The sequence below is a fragment of the Oryzias latipes genome, chromosome 17 (genome assembly GCF_053564925.1).
Source record: "Oryzias latipes strain Hd-rR chromosome 17, Olatipes_Hd-rR_3.1".
NCBI lineage: Eukaryota > Metazoa > Chordata > Actinopteri > Beloniformes > Adrianichthyidae > Oryzias > Oryzias latipes.
Window position 1 is genome coordinate 35,079,304 of NC_136253.1, and position 17,670 is coordinate 35,096,973.

The 17,670-nt window shown below is 47.1% G+C and overlaps 1 protein-coding gene across 4 annotated transcripts; it reads right to left on the minus strand.

Annotated features, from left to right (window-relative positions):
* Positions 1–1,843: 1,843 nt before the first annotated feature.
* Positions 1,844–17,631, minus strand: lrrcc1 (leucine rich repeat and coiled-coil centrosomal protein 1). Of its 4 annotated transcripts, none has more exons than XM_023965314.2 (19): positions 17,222–17,631; positions 15,000–15,205; positions 14,798–14,863; positions 14,509–14,676; positions 14,152–14,318; positions 13,465–13,659; positions 12,888–13,087; positions 10,491–10,662; positions 10,157–10,305; positions 6,073–6,277; positions 5,820–5,959; positions 4,719–4,920; positions 4,033–4,218; positions 3,752–3,926; positions 3,332–3,495; positions 3,002–3,210; positions 2,756–2,893; positions 2,433–2,568; positions 1,844–2,102 (listed from the first exon to the last, which is right to left on the minus strand). In XM_023965314.2, exons 1-19 carry the CDS (start codon positions 17,263–17,265, stop codon positions 1,986–1,988), a joined length of 3,039 nt encoding a protein of 1,012 aa, XP_023821082.1. In that variant the 5' UTR covers positions 17,266–17,631; the 3' UTR covers positions 1,844–1,985. The 4 variants fall into 4 exon arrangements, with proteins under 4 accessions (XP_023821082.1, XP_023821083.1, XP_078791093.1 ...); XM_023965315.2 differs by having other exon boundaries at positions 14,509–14,652; positions 17,222–17,618; XM_078934967.1 differs by lacking the exon at positions 13,465–13,659.
* Between the last annotated feature and the right edge of the window lie 39 nt (positions 17,632–17,670).

Consider the following 17,670-nt stretch of genomic DNA (forward strand, 5'->3'; position numbering starts at 1 on the left):
CTCAGTAAACGCACCAGGCAGAGATGCTTAACGGGCTCTGTCATCTAACCTGTTGTTGGGGGGGTGCAACGCCCCGCCTCTTAAAAATTGTGTTCTTTAAAGCCTGACACTGCGGCTGCGTGTGGGATGACCCACCTGCTAAATTTATGGTCTGATCGCTACATGGATCGGTGTCTGTATTTATCAATCCTTTTATTATTAGTCTGAACTATCTTTTATTTTGAAAAATCATCGGATCGGGTGCTAAATCAGTCCAGTAGGGGGGAAAACTCAACGAAAGCTGTGTATACTTCTTTCTCCTGATCTAATAAAAGGAGGACAGTATTGAATATTTCTTCAGCGGACCGGCCTTCTTTCATTCATTGTGTGTGTGTGCGTGCGTGCGCGCGCCCGCCCGCCCGTGTGTGTGTTTGTTGGGGACCGCACGTGCATGTGTGAGGGGAGGGAGCGGAAGAAAGGAGAGGAGCGTGCGTGCAGCGACAGAGAGGGGTGGGAGGGAGGAGTGTGCATTCATATTGTGTGTGTTCAGAGGAAGCAGAATCGTAATAAAGAGAAAGTTTCTGGCAACACTGCTGCTAGCTTCTCTTGTAGCAATAACATGCTCCCTCCACAGCTCACTGTGACATTAACTTCTGTTAGGTAGTTAGCCGCTCAGCCCAGTGGACATTTCAGAATAAAAGCACTTCAATTGCTGCTTTACTTCCGTTGTGAGTTAAAGTGTTGTGAGGTAAGTTCATGTGTTGTGTTGTGACCCTTCTGGGCCATGAGTTAATGTGTTGTGTTGTGAGTTAATGTGTTGTGTTGTGAGTTAATGTGTTGTGTTGTGAGTTAATGTGTTGTGTTGTGAGTTAATGTGTTGTGTGTAAAGTTAATGTGTTGTGTTGTGAGTTAATGTGTTGTGTGTTAAGTTAATGTGTTGTGTGTAAAGTTAATGTGTTGTGTTGTGAGTTAATGTGTTGTGTGTTAAGTTAATGTGTTGTGTGTAAAGTTAATGTGTTGTGTTGTGACCCTTCTGGGCCACCGTACAATTATTTTAAGAAACATTTCCAACTTTATAACAATCAACATCTGTTGGTCGGGACTTTTCCTGGAGCGGACGTCACCAACCAACCGTCCAGAGAGGAGCCGATGACGGAAGAGAAAATGTGTTCATAACTGCTGGCAAAGATGTTACCATTATTCTTTATGTCCGAATGTACATAAATTAAAACAGTTTTTCTAATAACAGGTTTGCAAATTTATTAAGTGAATTAATTGTCAAAGAATCTTTGTGTTTGCGTCTAAATGTAAATCACTACAACAGATCATTTATGATAGAACAATGGAGCCTACTTTAAGAAAATTGACTTTAAAATGATAAAACCCAGTGGAGCATTTACTTTTGTACTGAGGAGAACTTTGTGCCACATTTGAGTCTTTGTTGTGTTTTATAAATAAAGTTTTGAATGAGAAAAAATAAAAGAAAGTTTTTCTTATGACTGAAAGCCTGGAAATAGTGGGGGAAAGAAAAAAAAAGAACTCTTACGTCAGTTCAGTCATTTAGTTTGACTTACTTACAGTCATATGCTGCATGGTGGTGGAGTGGTCTGCACTCCCACCTCACAGCAAGAGGGTTCAAATCCTGCCAATGTGGCAGAATTTTCTAGTCTGTTCCGGCCTCCTCCCACAGACAAAAACGCCTTTACTGACTCCGAAATGATTGAATATTAACACCCCAAAAATATGCATCACAGATCTTCACTGTAAATACCAAAATAATGGTCCTGATTCGATTGACCTGGTTCAATAAAGGCAAATATTTGGACAAAATCATCTTTTAAAAAGTAAAAAACCACAAAAGCAATTTATTTATTCAAACTCCTTTTTTTAATGTTGTAAACAGATTTGTTAACTTCATGTTTTGGTTTTGTCACAAAAGGTAAAGTAAAGATGACTGACAGGAGGACATACAAGGCATTTTCACGTCCAGAGGGTCTCTGGTGTCTTCATGAGTGAAAGTCCTTCAGAACGCTGCTCAGACGTCTGACTTTCTCCTCCATGACTCTCTTGCTGGTTTGCGTCTCCTGCAGGAGTTGGCGCATCTCCTCCTCCACTTCAAGGACCTGAGAAAAAAGAAACTTTAGCTGCAGAAACACATTTTTAAAGTGGACAAAAACACAATCAAGGAAATTCTGAATTCCTCTGGACCATCTGTGTCTGTCAGATCCAACAAACTAAAAGAAACCACATTTAATTCCCCCAAGTCCTGCTGAAATAAAGTTTCCATCTTTCCCTTTCCCTCAATTTTGTCACTTCCAAATAAAATAAAGTTCTGAGCAAACCTTTCATCTGTTAAAATGATGCTGAAGGAAACGGCAGCAGTCTTTTCTCTTTATTGGCTGTAAAGGACTTTTAATTTGAAAACTCAAATGTTGATTCGTCCGTCTTATTACCTTTCGATTGGCTCGCTCGGTCTGCTGCTGCTTTTCGTCTGCCAGCTGCAGCAGCTCTGCCCGATGTGCAGCGTGGACGGACTCCAGCTGAGCGCGGAAGGCGTCGTCTGCACGCCGCAGCTTCTGCAGGGCCGCTCTGCAGCAGAAAACGCGTCACGGACCGCAAAGCTTTCATGAAAACTCTGTTGCCGTTCCTTTAGAATCTCAGACAACCTCAGCTTTTAGATTTATTGGAAAAGAGTCCCCCCCCATCATTGATTCAAACCAGATGCCGTCATGACATCCCACCCCCCACCGCCAGAATGAGGCTTTGCTCATATTACTTGTGTGCGTCTGCAGCTTTATCTCTCTCCTCCAGCAGTTGGCGCTCTTTGGAATCAAAGTTTTCCTTCATCCCCTTCACTTGGACTTCCAGCTGAGTCAGGAGGTCCTCCTTCTCCTGCCACCTCCTTCTGGATTCCCTGATGGAGGAGGGGAGGCGGTATGAGGAGAAAGACAGAGATCTGAGAACAGGGACCAGCGTTTCTCCTGGATCCTAAAACCTCCGGTTCTTCACCACATGGTCTCACCGGTGAGATGTTTTGACCTCATGGAGCTCTGCCTCTTTGTCCTCCAGCTGCTGTTTCAGCTCCTCCTTGCGGAGGCTCAGGCGTTCGAGCCGCTCCTGCAGCTCGGCCTGCTGGACTCGGTCCTCCTCCAGCTGGAGATGGAGCCTCTTCTGAGCTTCTGCCGCCTCGTTCTTCAGCCTGCGGATCCGATCGTCACGTTCCTGCAAGGACTACAGGACGGAAACCGGGTCAGGGCCTCACAGGAACATCCACCCACGGCCGTGGATGTTCAGGTACGGAGGATTAAACCTTACATTTATGCAAGAAGGTCATGAGAAAACATGTCATCACCTCTTTGAGCTTACGAATGGTCTCCGTCTGGTCATCCACTATTTTCGTCTTGATTTTAAGAGCATCCTGGTTCCTGTCAGCCTGTTTCCTTTGAGCCTCCAGTTCAGAGGCCAGAACCTCGATCCTGGCCTCCAGGCGTCCACGGTCCTGAGCCAGTGAAGCTCCTGGTGACACACGAGTAATCAGTTTGGCTTTGGTTTAGACTGAAAAGGTCCCTCTGACTCAAAAACATGAAGAGAAACTTTGATACATGTGTGTTTTCATCCACTGGACGACAGAAGCTTCTGAACACAAAACCTGTGAAGATGTTTGTGTTTTTACCTCTGGCTCAGCTCAACCCTTGAAGGGTGAAAAATGGACCAGATTCTCTAACAGCAGATCTCCTCTGCTCTAGAATGGGACTCCTTGGATGCTCCCCACCTTGCTGAGCCAGCTCCTGGCCCCAGATCCTCCTCTCAGATCTGAGTCCGTCGATCACAGACTCCTGGGCGGTGACTTGAGACAGCAGCCGCGCCTTCTCCTTCTTAAGCACCTCCAGCTGCAGGTCGAGACGACGATCTCCCTCCACCTCCGCCTCCAGGGAACGCAGCCGGCTCTGACAAAGAGACAGAGGAGCAGGGATGAGGAGCAGTGATGAAGAGCGGGGATGAGGAGCAGGGATGAGGAGCAGGGATCAGTGGTGAACCTGAGGAGCGTCTCACCTTCAAACCACAGACAGCATCTTTCTTAGCTTTGATGAGCTCAGCGATGCGGCTCTTCTGTTCTTTCACCACCGCCGTGAGCTCCTGCACCAGAGAGCCGGACCTCTTCTCCTTCTGCTGCCACTGGGAGAGCGCCGCCCGTACCTCCACCATCTCCTCCGTCAGCCGGTCGTAAGCCTCCTTCACCTGCAGACAAACCCAGGAGAAGAAAGATCTGCCTGAGCTTCTGCTGAGGCGACAGGTAGGTCTACCATAGTTTCCATGGTAACAAAAAGGTGAGAGCTTTAAGTTGCAGCCAGTTATTATCTTTAAAGTCTGAATCACTGAGAGGGCCAATCAACCCAGAGTCATGACATCCAACAGAGAATCCTACACTGAGGCATGTTGATTTGAACACGGGAACATCTGTGAACACGAAGCTGAGCCTCTCCGGGAGCATCCTGGGGAGCATCCTGTCTGCACCCACCCCCACCTGTCTGTACCCGCCCTCACCTGTCTGCACCCGCCCCTGCCTGTCTGCACCCGCCCTCACCTGTCTGCACCCGCCCCCACTTGTCTGCACCCACCCCCACCTGTCTGCACCCGCCCCCACCTGTCTGCACCCGCCCCTGCCTGTCTGCACCCGCCCCCCACCTGTCTGCATATCCATCACATCCATCAGTGGAGGTCATCTGAAACTGTCAGACCTCAGAGAAGCGGGTCGCCTCGATGGTCAGCGCCAGGCGGAACTCGTCCTCCAGGGCGGCGTACCGTTTCCTGCCCTCTGCCACCTTCTCCTGGAGCTCCGCCTCCCTCTGGGCGTGCCGCCGCTCCGCCGAGGACACCTGCTGGGCCACCGCCTCACGGAAATCGGCCCCCCCAGGCTGGAGCCGCAAGTCCAGCTGTTTCCTGTGGAAGGAGGCGATAGTGATGATGGATCCCTGAGCTGCTGCTTTGACTGCAGATGGAGAAATGTCTGCTGCTGATCACGGAGTAAACAACTGTTTATTTGTTTACCAAACACAAACAACACATCAGCATGATGGTGGAGAAACCATTCATGATCCTTTGAGGTTTAAAATATTCCAGGATGGAATTTCTCTGAAGATCCAGAACGGAAATAAAAACATATTTTTATTTTTTGGAGAGAAAAAAGGGAATTCTTGAGAAAATGGAAGGAAACAGCCTTAAATAGAGACAATGAGTCTGTGCAGACGAATCTCTGGGTAAATTACAGATGTTTTCTGTTTCTACAGAGAAAAAATAATGAAAGCCCAACATCATTAATTCAATTTCAGTTCAGTTCAATTCAGTTTTATTTATACAGTCGTCTCAACGGGCTTCGTATTTGTAACTGTAAAGTTACGATAAAATCAAAAGCATCTTAGATTTAAAAATCCAAAGCAGATACATTTTTAATCCTGAAAATGTGTCTTCTGTGTTTTGAAATGTTTTTAAAATAATGATTCATTAGAAATGATTCAAAACATCCTCCATCCATCTTTTTTTCTTTCTTTCTGGGAATTTCTGGATCTGATCTAAACTCTGGACTTCCTGAGGTTCTGGTAGGTCTGTGTGGGTGGATAGTTTAGAGCCGGGGTGTCAGAATCCAGGCCTCGAGGGCTGCTGTCCTACATGCCGTGGAAGGTCCTTACTGGCTAAACACACCTGATCCAGGTAATCAGCAGCAGGATTTTTGGAAAACCCGCAGGAGGCCGGCCCTGGAGGCCTGAGGTTTGACACCCTGCTTTGGAGGTTGACTTTCATAACCTCCGACAGGCTAAGGTCAGCCTCAGTGCTGAGGTCACCTGTGCTCCTGCTCCCTGGATGCCAGCAGCTCATGCAGCTGCTGCAGTTTTTCTTTGTGCTGGTTCACCGCAGCTCTCTGGATGTCCAGCTCCCTCTTCAGGGCTGCTGCCTTGTTCTCCATATCCTGCCGTCTCTTCATCTAAGAACGTGAGCAGATGCTTAGTGAGAACTTGTGAGCATCTCTTCAGAATACTTCTAAAGTCTGCCTGAGCGTGATCGGACAGTTTTCAGGTAGGAAATCTGCGTTTGCACCTCCTCAGCCTGCTGGCCAGCCCTCAGAGCGTCTGCATGGGAGATGCTTTCCTCCGCCCTCTGCAGAGCAGCCTTGGACTTCTCCTCGTTGCTGCGGGTCACCTCCAGCTGCTGGATTAAGGAGAGTAAACGTCCCTCCAGCTCCTCCACACGGTTCTGCAGCTCGGAGCGTCCGGATCGTTCCTTTAGCAGCAGATCCTTCAGTCTGTGGAGTAAAAGCACAGAAGCTTCAGTCTCACCTGTCTGTGGTGTACAGGTGTACAGTCAAGACCATAAATATTTGGACAGAGACACATTCTTTCTAATTTAGTTTCTGTACATTACCACAGTGAATTTGAAATAAAACAACTCAGATGCCATTGAAGTGCAGACTTTCAGCTTTTATTCCATGGGTTGAACAAAAAGATTGCATAAAAATGTGAAAAACTGAAGCATTTTTTAAACACAATCCCTTCATTTCATGGGCTCCTAAGTAATTGGACAAATGAAATAACTGCAAACCAAATGGTCATTCCTAATATTTGGTTGAAAAGCCTTTGTTGGCAATGACAGCCTGAAGTCTTGAACTCATGGACATCACCAGATGCTGGTTTTCTCCTTCTGAATGCTCTGCCAGGCCTTTACTGCAGCGGCAAACAGTTGCTGTTTGTTTGTGGGCCTTTCTGTCTGAAGTTTAGTCTTCAACAAGTGAAATGCTGCTCAACTGGGTTAAGATCAGGTGACTGACTTGGACATCCAGAATATTCCATTTCTTTGCTTTAATAAACTCCTGAGTTACTTTGGCTGTATGTTTTGGGTCGTTGTCCATCTAGATTATGAAACGCCGTCCAATCAGTTTGGCTGCATTCACCTGAATCTGCGCAGACAGGGCTGCATTCACCTGGATCTGCGCAGACAGTCTGTCTCTGAACACCTCAGAATTCATTGGGCTGCTTCTGTCCTTTGTCACGTCATCAATAAACACTAGTGTCCCAGTGCCACTAGCAGCCATGCACGCCCAGACCATCACACTGCCTCCACCGTGTTTTACTGATGATGTAGTGTGCTTTGGATCAGGAGCTTCTCCACGCCTTCTCCATACTTTTCTCTAGCCATCATTCTGGTAGAGGTTGATTTTGGTTTCATCTGTCCAAAGAATGTTTTTCCAGAACTTTTTTAGATACTTTTTAGCAAAGTCCAATCTACCCTTCCTGTTCTTGAGGCTTATGAGTGGTTTGCATCTTGCAGTGTTCCCTCTGGATCTACTTTCATGCAGTCTTCTTTTTATGGTAGACTTGGATATTGATACGCCTACCTCCTGGAGAGTAATGTTCACTTGGTTGGCTGTTGTGAACGGGTTCCTCTTCCCCATGGAAATGATTCTGCCATCATCCACCACTGTTGTCTTCTGTGGACGTCCAGGTCTTTTTGCGTTGCTGAGTTCACCAGTGCTTTCTTTCTTTCTCAGGATGTACCACACTGTTGATTTTGCTACTCCTAATACTGTAGCACAGTGGTCCCCAACCCCCGGGCGGCGGACTGGTACCGGTCTGTGGGTCATTTGGTACCGGGCCGCACAGAAAGAATAAATAACCTGCATTACTTCCGTTTTATTTATTTCGGAATCTGAAATATGATTTATTTTGAAAAATTGCTGTCTGTGTGTACTGTCTGTGGTGTGCAGGTGTGTCTGTCCTCTCACCTGTCTGTGGTGTGCAGGTGTGTCTGTCATCTCACCTGTCTGTGGTATACAGGTGTGTCTGTCCTCTCACCTGTCTGTGGTATACAGGTGTGTCTGTCCTCTCACCTGTCTGTGGTATACAGATGTGTCTATCCTCTCACCTGTCTGTGGTATACAGGTGTGTCTGTCCTCTCACCAGTCTGTGGTGTGCAGGTGTGTCTGTCCTCTCACCTGTCTGTGGTGTGCAGGTGTGTCTGTACTGTCACCTGTCTGTGGTGTGCAGGTTTGTCTGTCATCTCACCTGTCTGTGGTGTGCAGGTGTGTCTGTCCTCTCACCTGTCTGTGGTGTGCAGGTGTGTCTGTCATCTCACCTGTCTGTGGTGTGCAGGTGTGTCTGTCCGCTCACCTGTCTGTGGTGACAGGTGTGTCTGTCCTCTCACCTGTCTGTGGTGTGCAGGTGTGTCTGTCATCTCACCTGTCTGTGGTGTGCAGGTGTGTTTGTCCTCTCACCTGTCTGTGGTGACAGGTGTGTCTGTCCTCTCACCTGTCTGTGGTGTGCAGGTGTGTCTGTCATCTCACCTGTCTGTGGTGTGCAGGTGTGTCTGTCATCTCACCTGTCTGTGGTGTGCAGGTGCGTCTGTCCTCTCACCTGTCTGTGGTATGCAGGTGCGTCTGTCCTCTCACCTGTCTGTGGTGTGCAGGTGCGTCTGTCGTCTCACCTGTCTGTGGTGTGCAGGTGTGTCTGTCGTCTCACCTGTCTGTGGTGTGCAGGTGTGTGTCCTCTCACCTGTCTGTGGTCTGCAGGTGTGTCTGTCCTCTCACCTGTCTGTGGTGTGCAGGTGTGTCTGTCCTCTCCCCTGTCTGTGGTGTGCAGGTGTGTCTGTCATCTCACCTGTCTGTGGTGTGCAGGTGTGTCTATCCTCTCACCTTTCTGTGGTGTGCAGGTGTGTCTGTCCTCTCACCTGTCTGTGGTGTGCAGGTGAGTCTGTCCTCTCACCTGTCTGTGGTGTGCAGGTGAGTCTGTCCTCTCACCTGTCTGTGGTGTGCAGGTGTGTCTGTCCTCTCACCTGTCTGTGGTGACAGGTGTGTCTGTCCTCTCACCTGTCTGTGGTGTGCAGGTGTGTCTGTCATCTCACCTGTTTGTGGTGTGCAGGTGTGTCTGTCCTCTCACCTGTCTGTGGTGTGCAGGTGTGTCTGTACTGTCACCTGTCTGTGGTGTGCAGGTTTGTCTGTCATCTCACCTGTCTGTGGTGACAGGTGTGTCTGTCCTCTCACCTGTCTGTGGTGTGCAGGTGTGTCTGTCCTCTCACCTGTCTGTGGTATGCAGGTGCGTCTGTCCTCTCACCTGTCTGTGGTGTGCAGGTGCGTCTGTCCTCTCACCTGTCTGTGGTGTGCAGGTGTGTCTGTCCTCTCACCTGTCTGTGGTGTGCAGGTGTGTCTGTCCTCTCACCTGTCTGTGGTGTGCAGGTGTGTCTGTCGTCTCACCTTTCTGTGGTGTGCAGGTGTGTCTGTCCTCTCACCTGTCTGTGGTGACAGGTGTGTCTGTCCTCTCACCTGTCTGTGGTGTGCAGGTGTGTCTGTCCTCTCACCTGTCTGTGGTGTGCAGGTGTGTCTGTCCTCTCACCTGTCTGTGGTGTGCAGGTGCGTCTGTCCTCTCACCTGTCTGTGGTGTGCAGGTGAGTCTGTCCTCTCACCTGTCTGTGGTGTGCAGGTGTGTCTGTCCTCTCACCTGTCTGTGGTGACAGGTGTGTCTGTCCTCTCACCTGTCTGTGGTGACAGGTGTGTCTGTCCTCTCACCTGTCTGTGGTGTGCAGGTGTGTCTGTCATCTCACCTGTTTGTGGTGTGCAGGTGTGTCTGTCCTCTCACCTGTCTGTGGTGTGCAGGTGTGTCTGTACTGTCACCTGTCTGTGGTGTGCAGGTTTGTCTGTCATCTCACCTGTCTGTGGTGTGCAGGTGTGTCTGTCCTCTCACCTGTCTGTGGTATGCAGGTGTGTCTGTCCTCTCACCTGTCTGTGGTGACAGGTGTGTCTGTCCTCTCACCTGTCTGTGGTGTGCAGGTGTGTCTGTCCTCTCACCTGTCTGTGGTATGCAGGTGCGTCTGTCCTCTCACCTGTCTGTGGTGTGCAGGTGTGTCTGTCCTCTCACCTGTCTGTGGTGTGCAGGTGTGTCTGTCGTCTCACCTTTCTGTGGTGTGCAGGTGTGTCTGTCGTCTCACCTGTCTGTGGTGTGCAGGTGTGTCTGTCGTCTCACCTGTCTGTGGTGTGCAGGTGTGTCTGTCCTCTCACCTGTCTGTGGTGTGCAGGTGTGTCTGTCGTCTCACCTGTCTGTGGTGTGCAGGTGTGTGTCCTCTCACCTGTCTGTGGTGTGCAGGTGTGTCTGTCCTCTCACCTGTCTGTGGTGTGCAGGTGTGTCTGTCCTCTCACCTGTCTGTGGTGTGCAGGGCCATGCTCTGCAGGTCTTTCTCCTCGCTGACTTTGGTCTGCAGGCTCTTCAGCTCCTCAGCCAGCCTTCGTACGGCTTGTTCTGCCTTCCAGCGTCTCTCCCTTTCCTGGTCGCGTTCCTCCACAATCGTCTGAACGGCATTGGAAAATGAAAGAGCAGAAGGTCACTGAGGTGTGGAGAAAGTCTCACCTGCTGCTTCAAACAGCTGCTAAGGTGAGCCGGGAGGCGTCGCATGAAAGGAGGATCAGCTGCAGATGTTAGTGTAGCCTGATCCACGAGATGAACGTGCAGGAGGAGGATGTGAACAGTTTGTACCCTGTAGGTTTCCTCTTCCTGTTTGGATCTGGATCTCACATCTTCTGGAACCTTGGCTGCTCTCAAAAGAACCTCCTTGGGTTGCACCGCTCCCCCCATCCTTCCTGCACCCCCCGCTTTCCTTCTGGACCCAGCAGGCTTTAAAGTTCTCAGCCTCCGGTTCTCCTGATCGCTGCAAAGAAAATTTTGAAGCAGCTCAGGAATCAAATGAGTGGAGAGCGCTCTGCAGGGAGAGTCTGACCAAAGAACGATCAAACATGTAGGGAGCCCGCTTTACACGGGACAGTGAGAAAACATGGAGGATAATAGGAGTGGCTGATGAAGTAAAATGGGGGGGCGGAACAGGGAAGCTCCGACATTTGTCAAACTGAGCTTTAAATCAGACGAAGAACAAGTCCAACATGAACATCCATCGAGTCTTGGAGCCGAGATGTGAAGTTCAGGACGACGTTCTGAGTGATGATGAAGGTGACGGCGTCCTTCACCACATTTGGTTTGATTGGTACATGAACGTGTTTGCCACTTCTTACCTTCTTATCCACAGCAGCTGCTGGTTTTCATGGAGCGCTTCTTAAGCCCCACATGCGCCCACACGGGGGGGGGTTGACCGGTAAAGGTTTTTGGGTCGTAGAGAGGAGCGACCACATCTTTAGGGGAGCACAGGTGTGCCTCACAGTTTCCCCAAGAGATGTGATAAAAAGATGTGTGGAAGGTGTGTCATTTAGTTTTCGTAATGGAAGTTCCACGCTCTTATGGCGTACGAGAGACGGTGTCGCACGGCGTCCTTATGCCACGCTCTAGTCCAGGGGTCGGGAACCTATGGCTCGCGAGCCATATATGGCTCTTTTGATGGTCACATGTGGCTCGCAGACAAATCTTTAATTGTACTTTTTTTTTTTCATTAGACCAGTCCTTCTCGGGAGCGATGCGATGCCAGAAGCGCGGAGTAGTTGCGGTGCTTGGAGAGAGAAATCAGCGCCAGCGCTATCAGTTACTATTATCTATTATTTCACAGAGTTTGTACCAGCCGGAAACCTGTGAATTGCCGTGCCTAAAACTGCGGGCTCCCGTCCCTGAGAAAGAGCGCGCAGATGCGGGGACGGGATGTGTGAGGGAGAAAGCAGAGGGTGGGGGTGAGGGGTTGTGGGGACAGGCAGCAGGTGAATCGCGCAGGGATTGTAAAAACGTAAAACCCGCTGCCCGTCACTCACTGCAGCGTGTGAGTGTGTGTTTGGCTCCCCGTCTGCATGTGAGCAGTCTTTGTCACATCTACAGAACATTCAGACCTAAGATCACGTTTAAAGTCTCAACGCCTGAACGAAGCAGAAACTCACCACGTATCAACCAGACCAGACCATCAGCAAAACTACCACGAGAAATACTAATCATTTATTAGCAACAGAATAACAATGTTATTAAAAAGAATCCACAGACTTATTGTACTTTAAAAATGTTGAAATTAAATCAAATGCACACATTCATTTGTATATTTAGTTTTAAACATATTGTCGCGGACTGAGTTTAACTTGGCTGTTGGGCCGCGTTAAAAGTTCTGGAGTTCATTGAACGCGTCAAGCAGAGATCTGATTGGCTCTCAGTTCTGTCGCTCAGCCTGTTTTTAGGTAGTTTGGACCAATGGGGTTCAGCTATGGGCCGAATAAGGGAAATGGGAGGGCTGCAGCGGGAGCAGGGGAATATAAAGTTGGGAGAAGCGCTCTCGTGTCGGCGGGAGAGATTCAGGAGTTGCTGAATTAATTGAACGGCGTTTGTTGCGGTCTGCAGTAATCGGAATAAAGAACTTTAAAAGAGGTTAAGTCTCCGTGCCTCAGTGTGGGGAAGGGACACTACATTATTGTATGGCTCTTTCGAAATTACATTTCAAAATATGTGGCATTTATGGCTCTCTTGGCCAAAAAGGTTCCCGACCCCTGCTCTAGTCGTTAGTAAGGTGTGAGGACTGATTCTTTACTGAGCTGCACGAGATGTGATACACGTGATACATTGGGCCCGTAGGACGTCCACACAAACTACACTCTGATTGGCTAATTTCTCACAGTCAGGCTGCAGCACGGATCGTGTGAACAGCACTAACGAGCTCCTGATACAGTCTGCAGGATTTGGGGGGTTAATCTTTATGACACGTCTGCGTCTCACCTACTCCCCCTTACGTGTTGCAGAAGTGTTCACTACAACCGCAGCATGTGTGACCATTTCCTCTCTAAGGGTTCACTGAGCGTCTAGGACCTGGATGTTTCCTGTGGGTCACCTGCATGACCTGCACAGGTTTTTACCAGCACACATCCCGTAAGGACAGCTGGGATTAGGGCTTAAGGAGCAAACCAGAGGACTGCAGATGCAGTAGTGAAAGAAACACAGCAGGCGTCTGCGCAGACTCACCTGTCTGACCTGCTGCTCTTGGTCTCCTGGGGGGTGGTGCTCGACGTCGGGACGGTGTGATGCGTGGGGATCCCGGAGCGTCTTCTGTTCTCCTTCCCGCTGTCGCCGTCACTCTCTGACACGCGGTCGGTGTCTCTCTTCGCTTTCAGTGGCTTCCCTGCAGTTCGGCTGAGGTTTGCTGGTTTTTCTCCCGTCGGGACCTAAATCAACGTCCCGGCCATTAAACATCAGAGGAGACAAACACGGCGAGGACGGACTATCAGCCTCACAGCTCTATGACAAACATTCAGACCTCTGAAGGTGAAGAGAAGGTTTCTTTTTCTAAAAGTTCAATGAAATCTTTACTGATCAATAAATCAACGTATGTGTTAACGGGGGGGGGGGGTTTAGCATCTCCTTTCGTGCCTCGTTTCATACAGACTCCTCTAATAAAGGAGCTGATGGCGCTCTCCTCCAGGATGAGGATCACAGACGGGTGAGCTGCTGATCTCAGACTGTTACTTAATCTTGTTCAGTGACAGGTATTTGGTGAATATACTTTCATCCTACATGAAATCCTTGGATTAGGTTTTCACACCTGCTGGATGAGTCTGGACACCTGGTGCTCCAGTTTCCGGATGCGCTCTTCATTATCGGCATCAGCTGGATCGGGTCCAGAGGAACTAAGCGTCCGGGAGCGCCGACCGACCGGTTGTGAGGTCGGCTGTGCGACTTCTTCAGAGGAAGTGTGGGTCCCTGCGCCAGAGCGGGGGGGGCTGACAGCACCTTTAACCTGAGGAAGACATTTTCCTTCATGTTGAAGCATCAGAGCTGCTCTTTGTTCTGAATCTGTTCCCGACTTTACAGACAGAATTCCTCAAAAGTGACATAGATGATGTGCTTCAGACCATGACCTCCATCCAGATCTATGGAGCTGCAGCATCTGCAAACTAAACCTTTCCAACAAATTTAAATGCTGACCACCTGACCTCCATCCATCCTTTTAAAATACATCGGCTTCCTATCAACTGTCATGGCATTTTTTAGGGGGTTTGAGGACATTTTTGTTTTGTCGTCAGGATGATCTGCAGTTTAAATCCAGATTCTGTCCATATTCTTTACATCTGCAGAATGTTCTAAAACGCTACCCGTCTGTTAAGCCGTTCAGATGAAGTTGGAGATAAATCCAAATCATCGCTTTGGTGGGAAAATCTGTCCTAGTTAAATAAGTCACAAACAAAAATGAACTTGAATGAGAAGCAAAAAGATTTTTAATAAAAAGGACCTTTTCATGGTGACTCGTATCTGAGGACAGCAGAAAGTCCATGTAGTCCTCCAGGCCAGGGATGTCACAGATGCTGCTTAAACCTGGAGAGGACGGATGCCTTAGCCTGTCCAGACCGTCCAGAACAAAGATCTGCGGCAGCGACTCCATCACAGCGTCCCAGAACCCTGCAGCCAGACGGGAACGCGAATCTGAGAGAACCCGAACCCAGCAAATGTTTTATTGGCGTCACTAATGCAAAATATGTGCCGCATTTACACATCTCCTTTTTAAAGGAGGGGGTCCCCAGACTGCGGCCCGGGGGTCAGACCAGGCCCGCCTACCATTTGACCCAGACTGCAGCCTCTCTGCCCGTACCTGCTGAAGCACACAGCGGGTTGCTTTGGCCGTCTCGTCTTAAAGTGACGTTGCGTAAACCTTGTAATCCCAGCAGACACTGTAGGAGATGGTCGATGCTGTCTAAGTGGTTGCCATGGAGACTGAGGTGCTTGAGCTTGTATTCTGTGCCATGGAGATACAGCAGGCCTAATGAGGAGGTGCGAGTTTTGGTTTTAGTGTCTTAAGACAGTCAGAATAAAGGACACGTCTGAACTAATATCTGTGGATTTATTCATGAGTGTTTGATCATAAACAGAATCTGACTCACCAGTGAGGTTATTAATCTGATTGCAGGACAGGTTTAATCTCGTCAGGTTTACAAGGCCATTCAGTCCTAATGCAGGAGGGGAGGACATGAATAAGTGACTCATTTCACAGCTCAGAGAACCATAACAAAGAATTATTACTCGATAAACTCAAAGAGATAAAACATCTGTCATCTCTGGAAAGTGATGGAGGAAAAGACTCACCTTCAACCTTGGTGATCAAGTTGCAGGATAAATTCAGAGTCCTGAGAGAGGAGAGGGAAGACAGACCCTCAATCTTGGAAATGCGATTGGAGGAAAGATCCAAGTTGCGTAGATTCCAGGAGGAAGTCAGGCCCTCGATCCTCGGGATTAGGTTGCAGTGCAGATTGAGTGAAGTGAGGATAGAACCCAGAGGAACATCCAGTAAACTAGGGAGAAGACAGAGAAGCACAACATTAAAAACTGTTACTGAGGAATCATAACTGATCACAATAACAGGCACAGAAGCGATGCATCTTTTTTGTTAACCGTGGTTACACAGCAGTTATCTTAGTGGTAAATGTTTACATATTACAGGAGACGCTTCATTTGATTGTTTATCACAATAAAGATGAAATAATTGATTTTTCTATGGACTAAACCAACCAGCATGTCAGCAATCTTTATTTTAGGGTTATGATTATTACTGTGGTTTTGTCTGTAAACACAAACAATCATCAGAAACATTGAAGGACGAACACATTCTCACCAATTATTATCTCTACTCGTTCATTAATTATTGTGGATTAGTGCAGTGCTTCTCAAATAGCACCCCCCCCCCCCCCCCGATGCGATGCAAGGGGGGGCGCGCAGTATTGCGGTAGTGGCGGTTTTAGGCACAGGTAATACGGGCAATTGTCCCGGGCGCAAATTTAACGGGGGGGCTCAGGCTGAGAGGTGGAACAGCACATGCGGAGAGCTGCCCAGCTTGCGCAACACCAGGATCATCTCGTGCCTTTAGATTCCTCAGCTCATGCTAATAATGTCATTCTTTATGAACTATTGTAGACATTTTGATGTCTTTATTTTCCATCAATGTATCGTTGTCTGTCTGTGGTTTAGTTGGTCTCAGTATTTGACAGAAAGACAGCAGGTAATGCAGGAAAAAGCTGCACTTTATGAGATCAGAAGTAAACAATCATCATTTAGAAAAAAAAAAATCAGAAAAATGTTTTTTTTATCTATTTCTTCAGACTAAAAATGTTAAATATATTGGTGCTGTTAATGTTTCAGATCAATTTACATTTAATATTATTTATTAATTGAATGATTTTTCTCAGCATCAAACGGTTCAGTTGGTCAAAATGTGTCTAGTTTAAATAATGACTGACAGATTTTTGTTTTAATTTCAGCCACTTTAAGCTTCTTTTCTGTTTTACACTATAACAGGGTTTCTGTGGCTAAATAAATGTAATATTTGTTGAAAGTGGATTTATTTTGCTTTTTTCTTTTGTTATTGTTAGAAGATACAATTTTAGGTATACTTACACAATTTCTTTTAGATACTAACCTAATATATTGTCACTGCGCGAGTGTGTGGGTGGGTGGGGAGGGGGGCATTGTTTTTTTCCTAGGGGGGGCCTTGCAAAAAATAATTGAAAAGCACTGAACCAGTGGAACAAATCGTTAGTTAAACTAACTCCATTTTGTAGATATGTAAAAACTAAGGACAAGAGTCAAACTAAACCATTTGATATATTTCAGGATATTTCAATGAGACATCTATGACCGTCTCCTGTGAAAATACCCCCGCCCCCAGGTTTTCCAGAGTTAATCATTTCATTATAAACTATTACCTCTTTTAATGTCAATGCAAAATAAAAGGCTTTCAGTCTGAACTCTGACAGAACAAAGTCACAAACTAACTTCACGGTTAAATGACAGCATCGCTCATTTTTAGAGCAGCTTCTTACGGTTGCAGACAAAAAAAGCTATAAATTATAAAGTAGAAAATGGTAATGTTCCTTATGATTATTTTACATTTGTTAGGTTTCATCATCAAATGAAGAGCTTATTTGTAAAATGGACCTTAAATCTCCAGTTTTCAGCTACTTTACAAAGAAAATCCTTTATCCTAACAGCTAAAGATAAAAAATGATTGACACATCTTAAAGAAAATTATGTGCAAGAAGCGTACATTTAAAAAATGACATTTAGCTTAGTAGACCGTTTAATTAATGTTGGTTAAAATCAACAACAAAAAAACATAATAATATGATCATAACAAGCTTTTCTTTCCTCAGATAGTAAAGACACATATTAACTCATGACAGAAAACATCACCAATTCATAACGGGAGGGGGGAGCTCTGCTCAGAAAACAAAACATTTTTGAAGTTAATCGTAACTTTACTACATTTGACTAAGTGTAATAATATAGAAAAAGATGTTAAATATTTAGCATACCTGGTTAGCTCCTTGTTAGCTAGGTTTAGCTCTCTTTCCTCCATTCTGAGTCTTTTCTGCCGTGATCGCTGCGTTTTACATCACAGCTGCCAGCACCGTTAAGAAGTGACAAATGTTACATAATCTAACGAGTAAAAAAGTCTAAATATATAAATTAGTAGTAAATAATATCTGTTTTTACGAAACCGCCTGCAATGCAACCAGATAGTTTAGCTAAGTCATTTACTGGCTACTAACGACGAAGCTAAAGCTAAGTAGAATGACAAACATACGAACTCTATGTTAAAATAAAGTTTTACGGAGGTAAACAGGATTATAAAATCATAACAGCGCTCACAGCTGAAGCAGAAAAGTTAAACTAGCCGCTTTTGGAAACAAACTTCCTGTTTACGTGACGTAGCTACCACGAACTTCCGGAAAAAATGAGTGGCTCCGCCCACTGAACGATT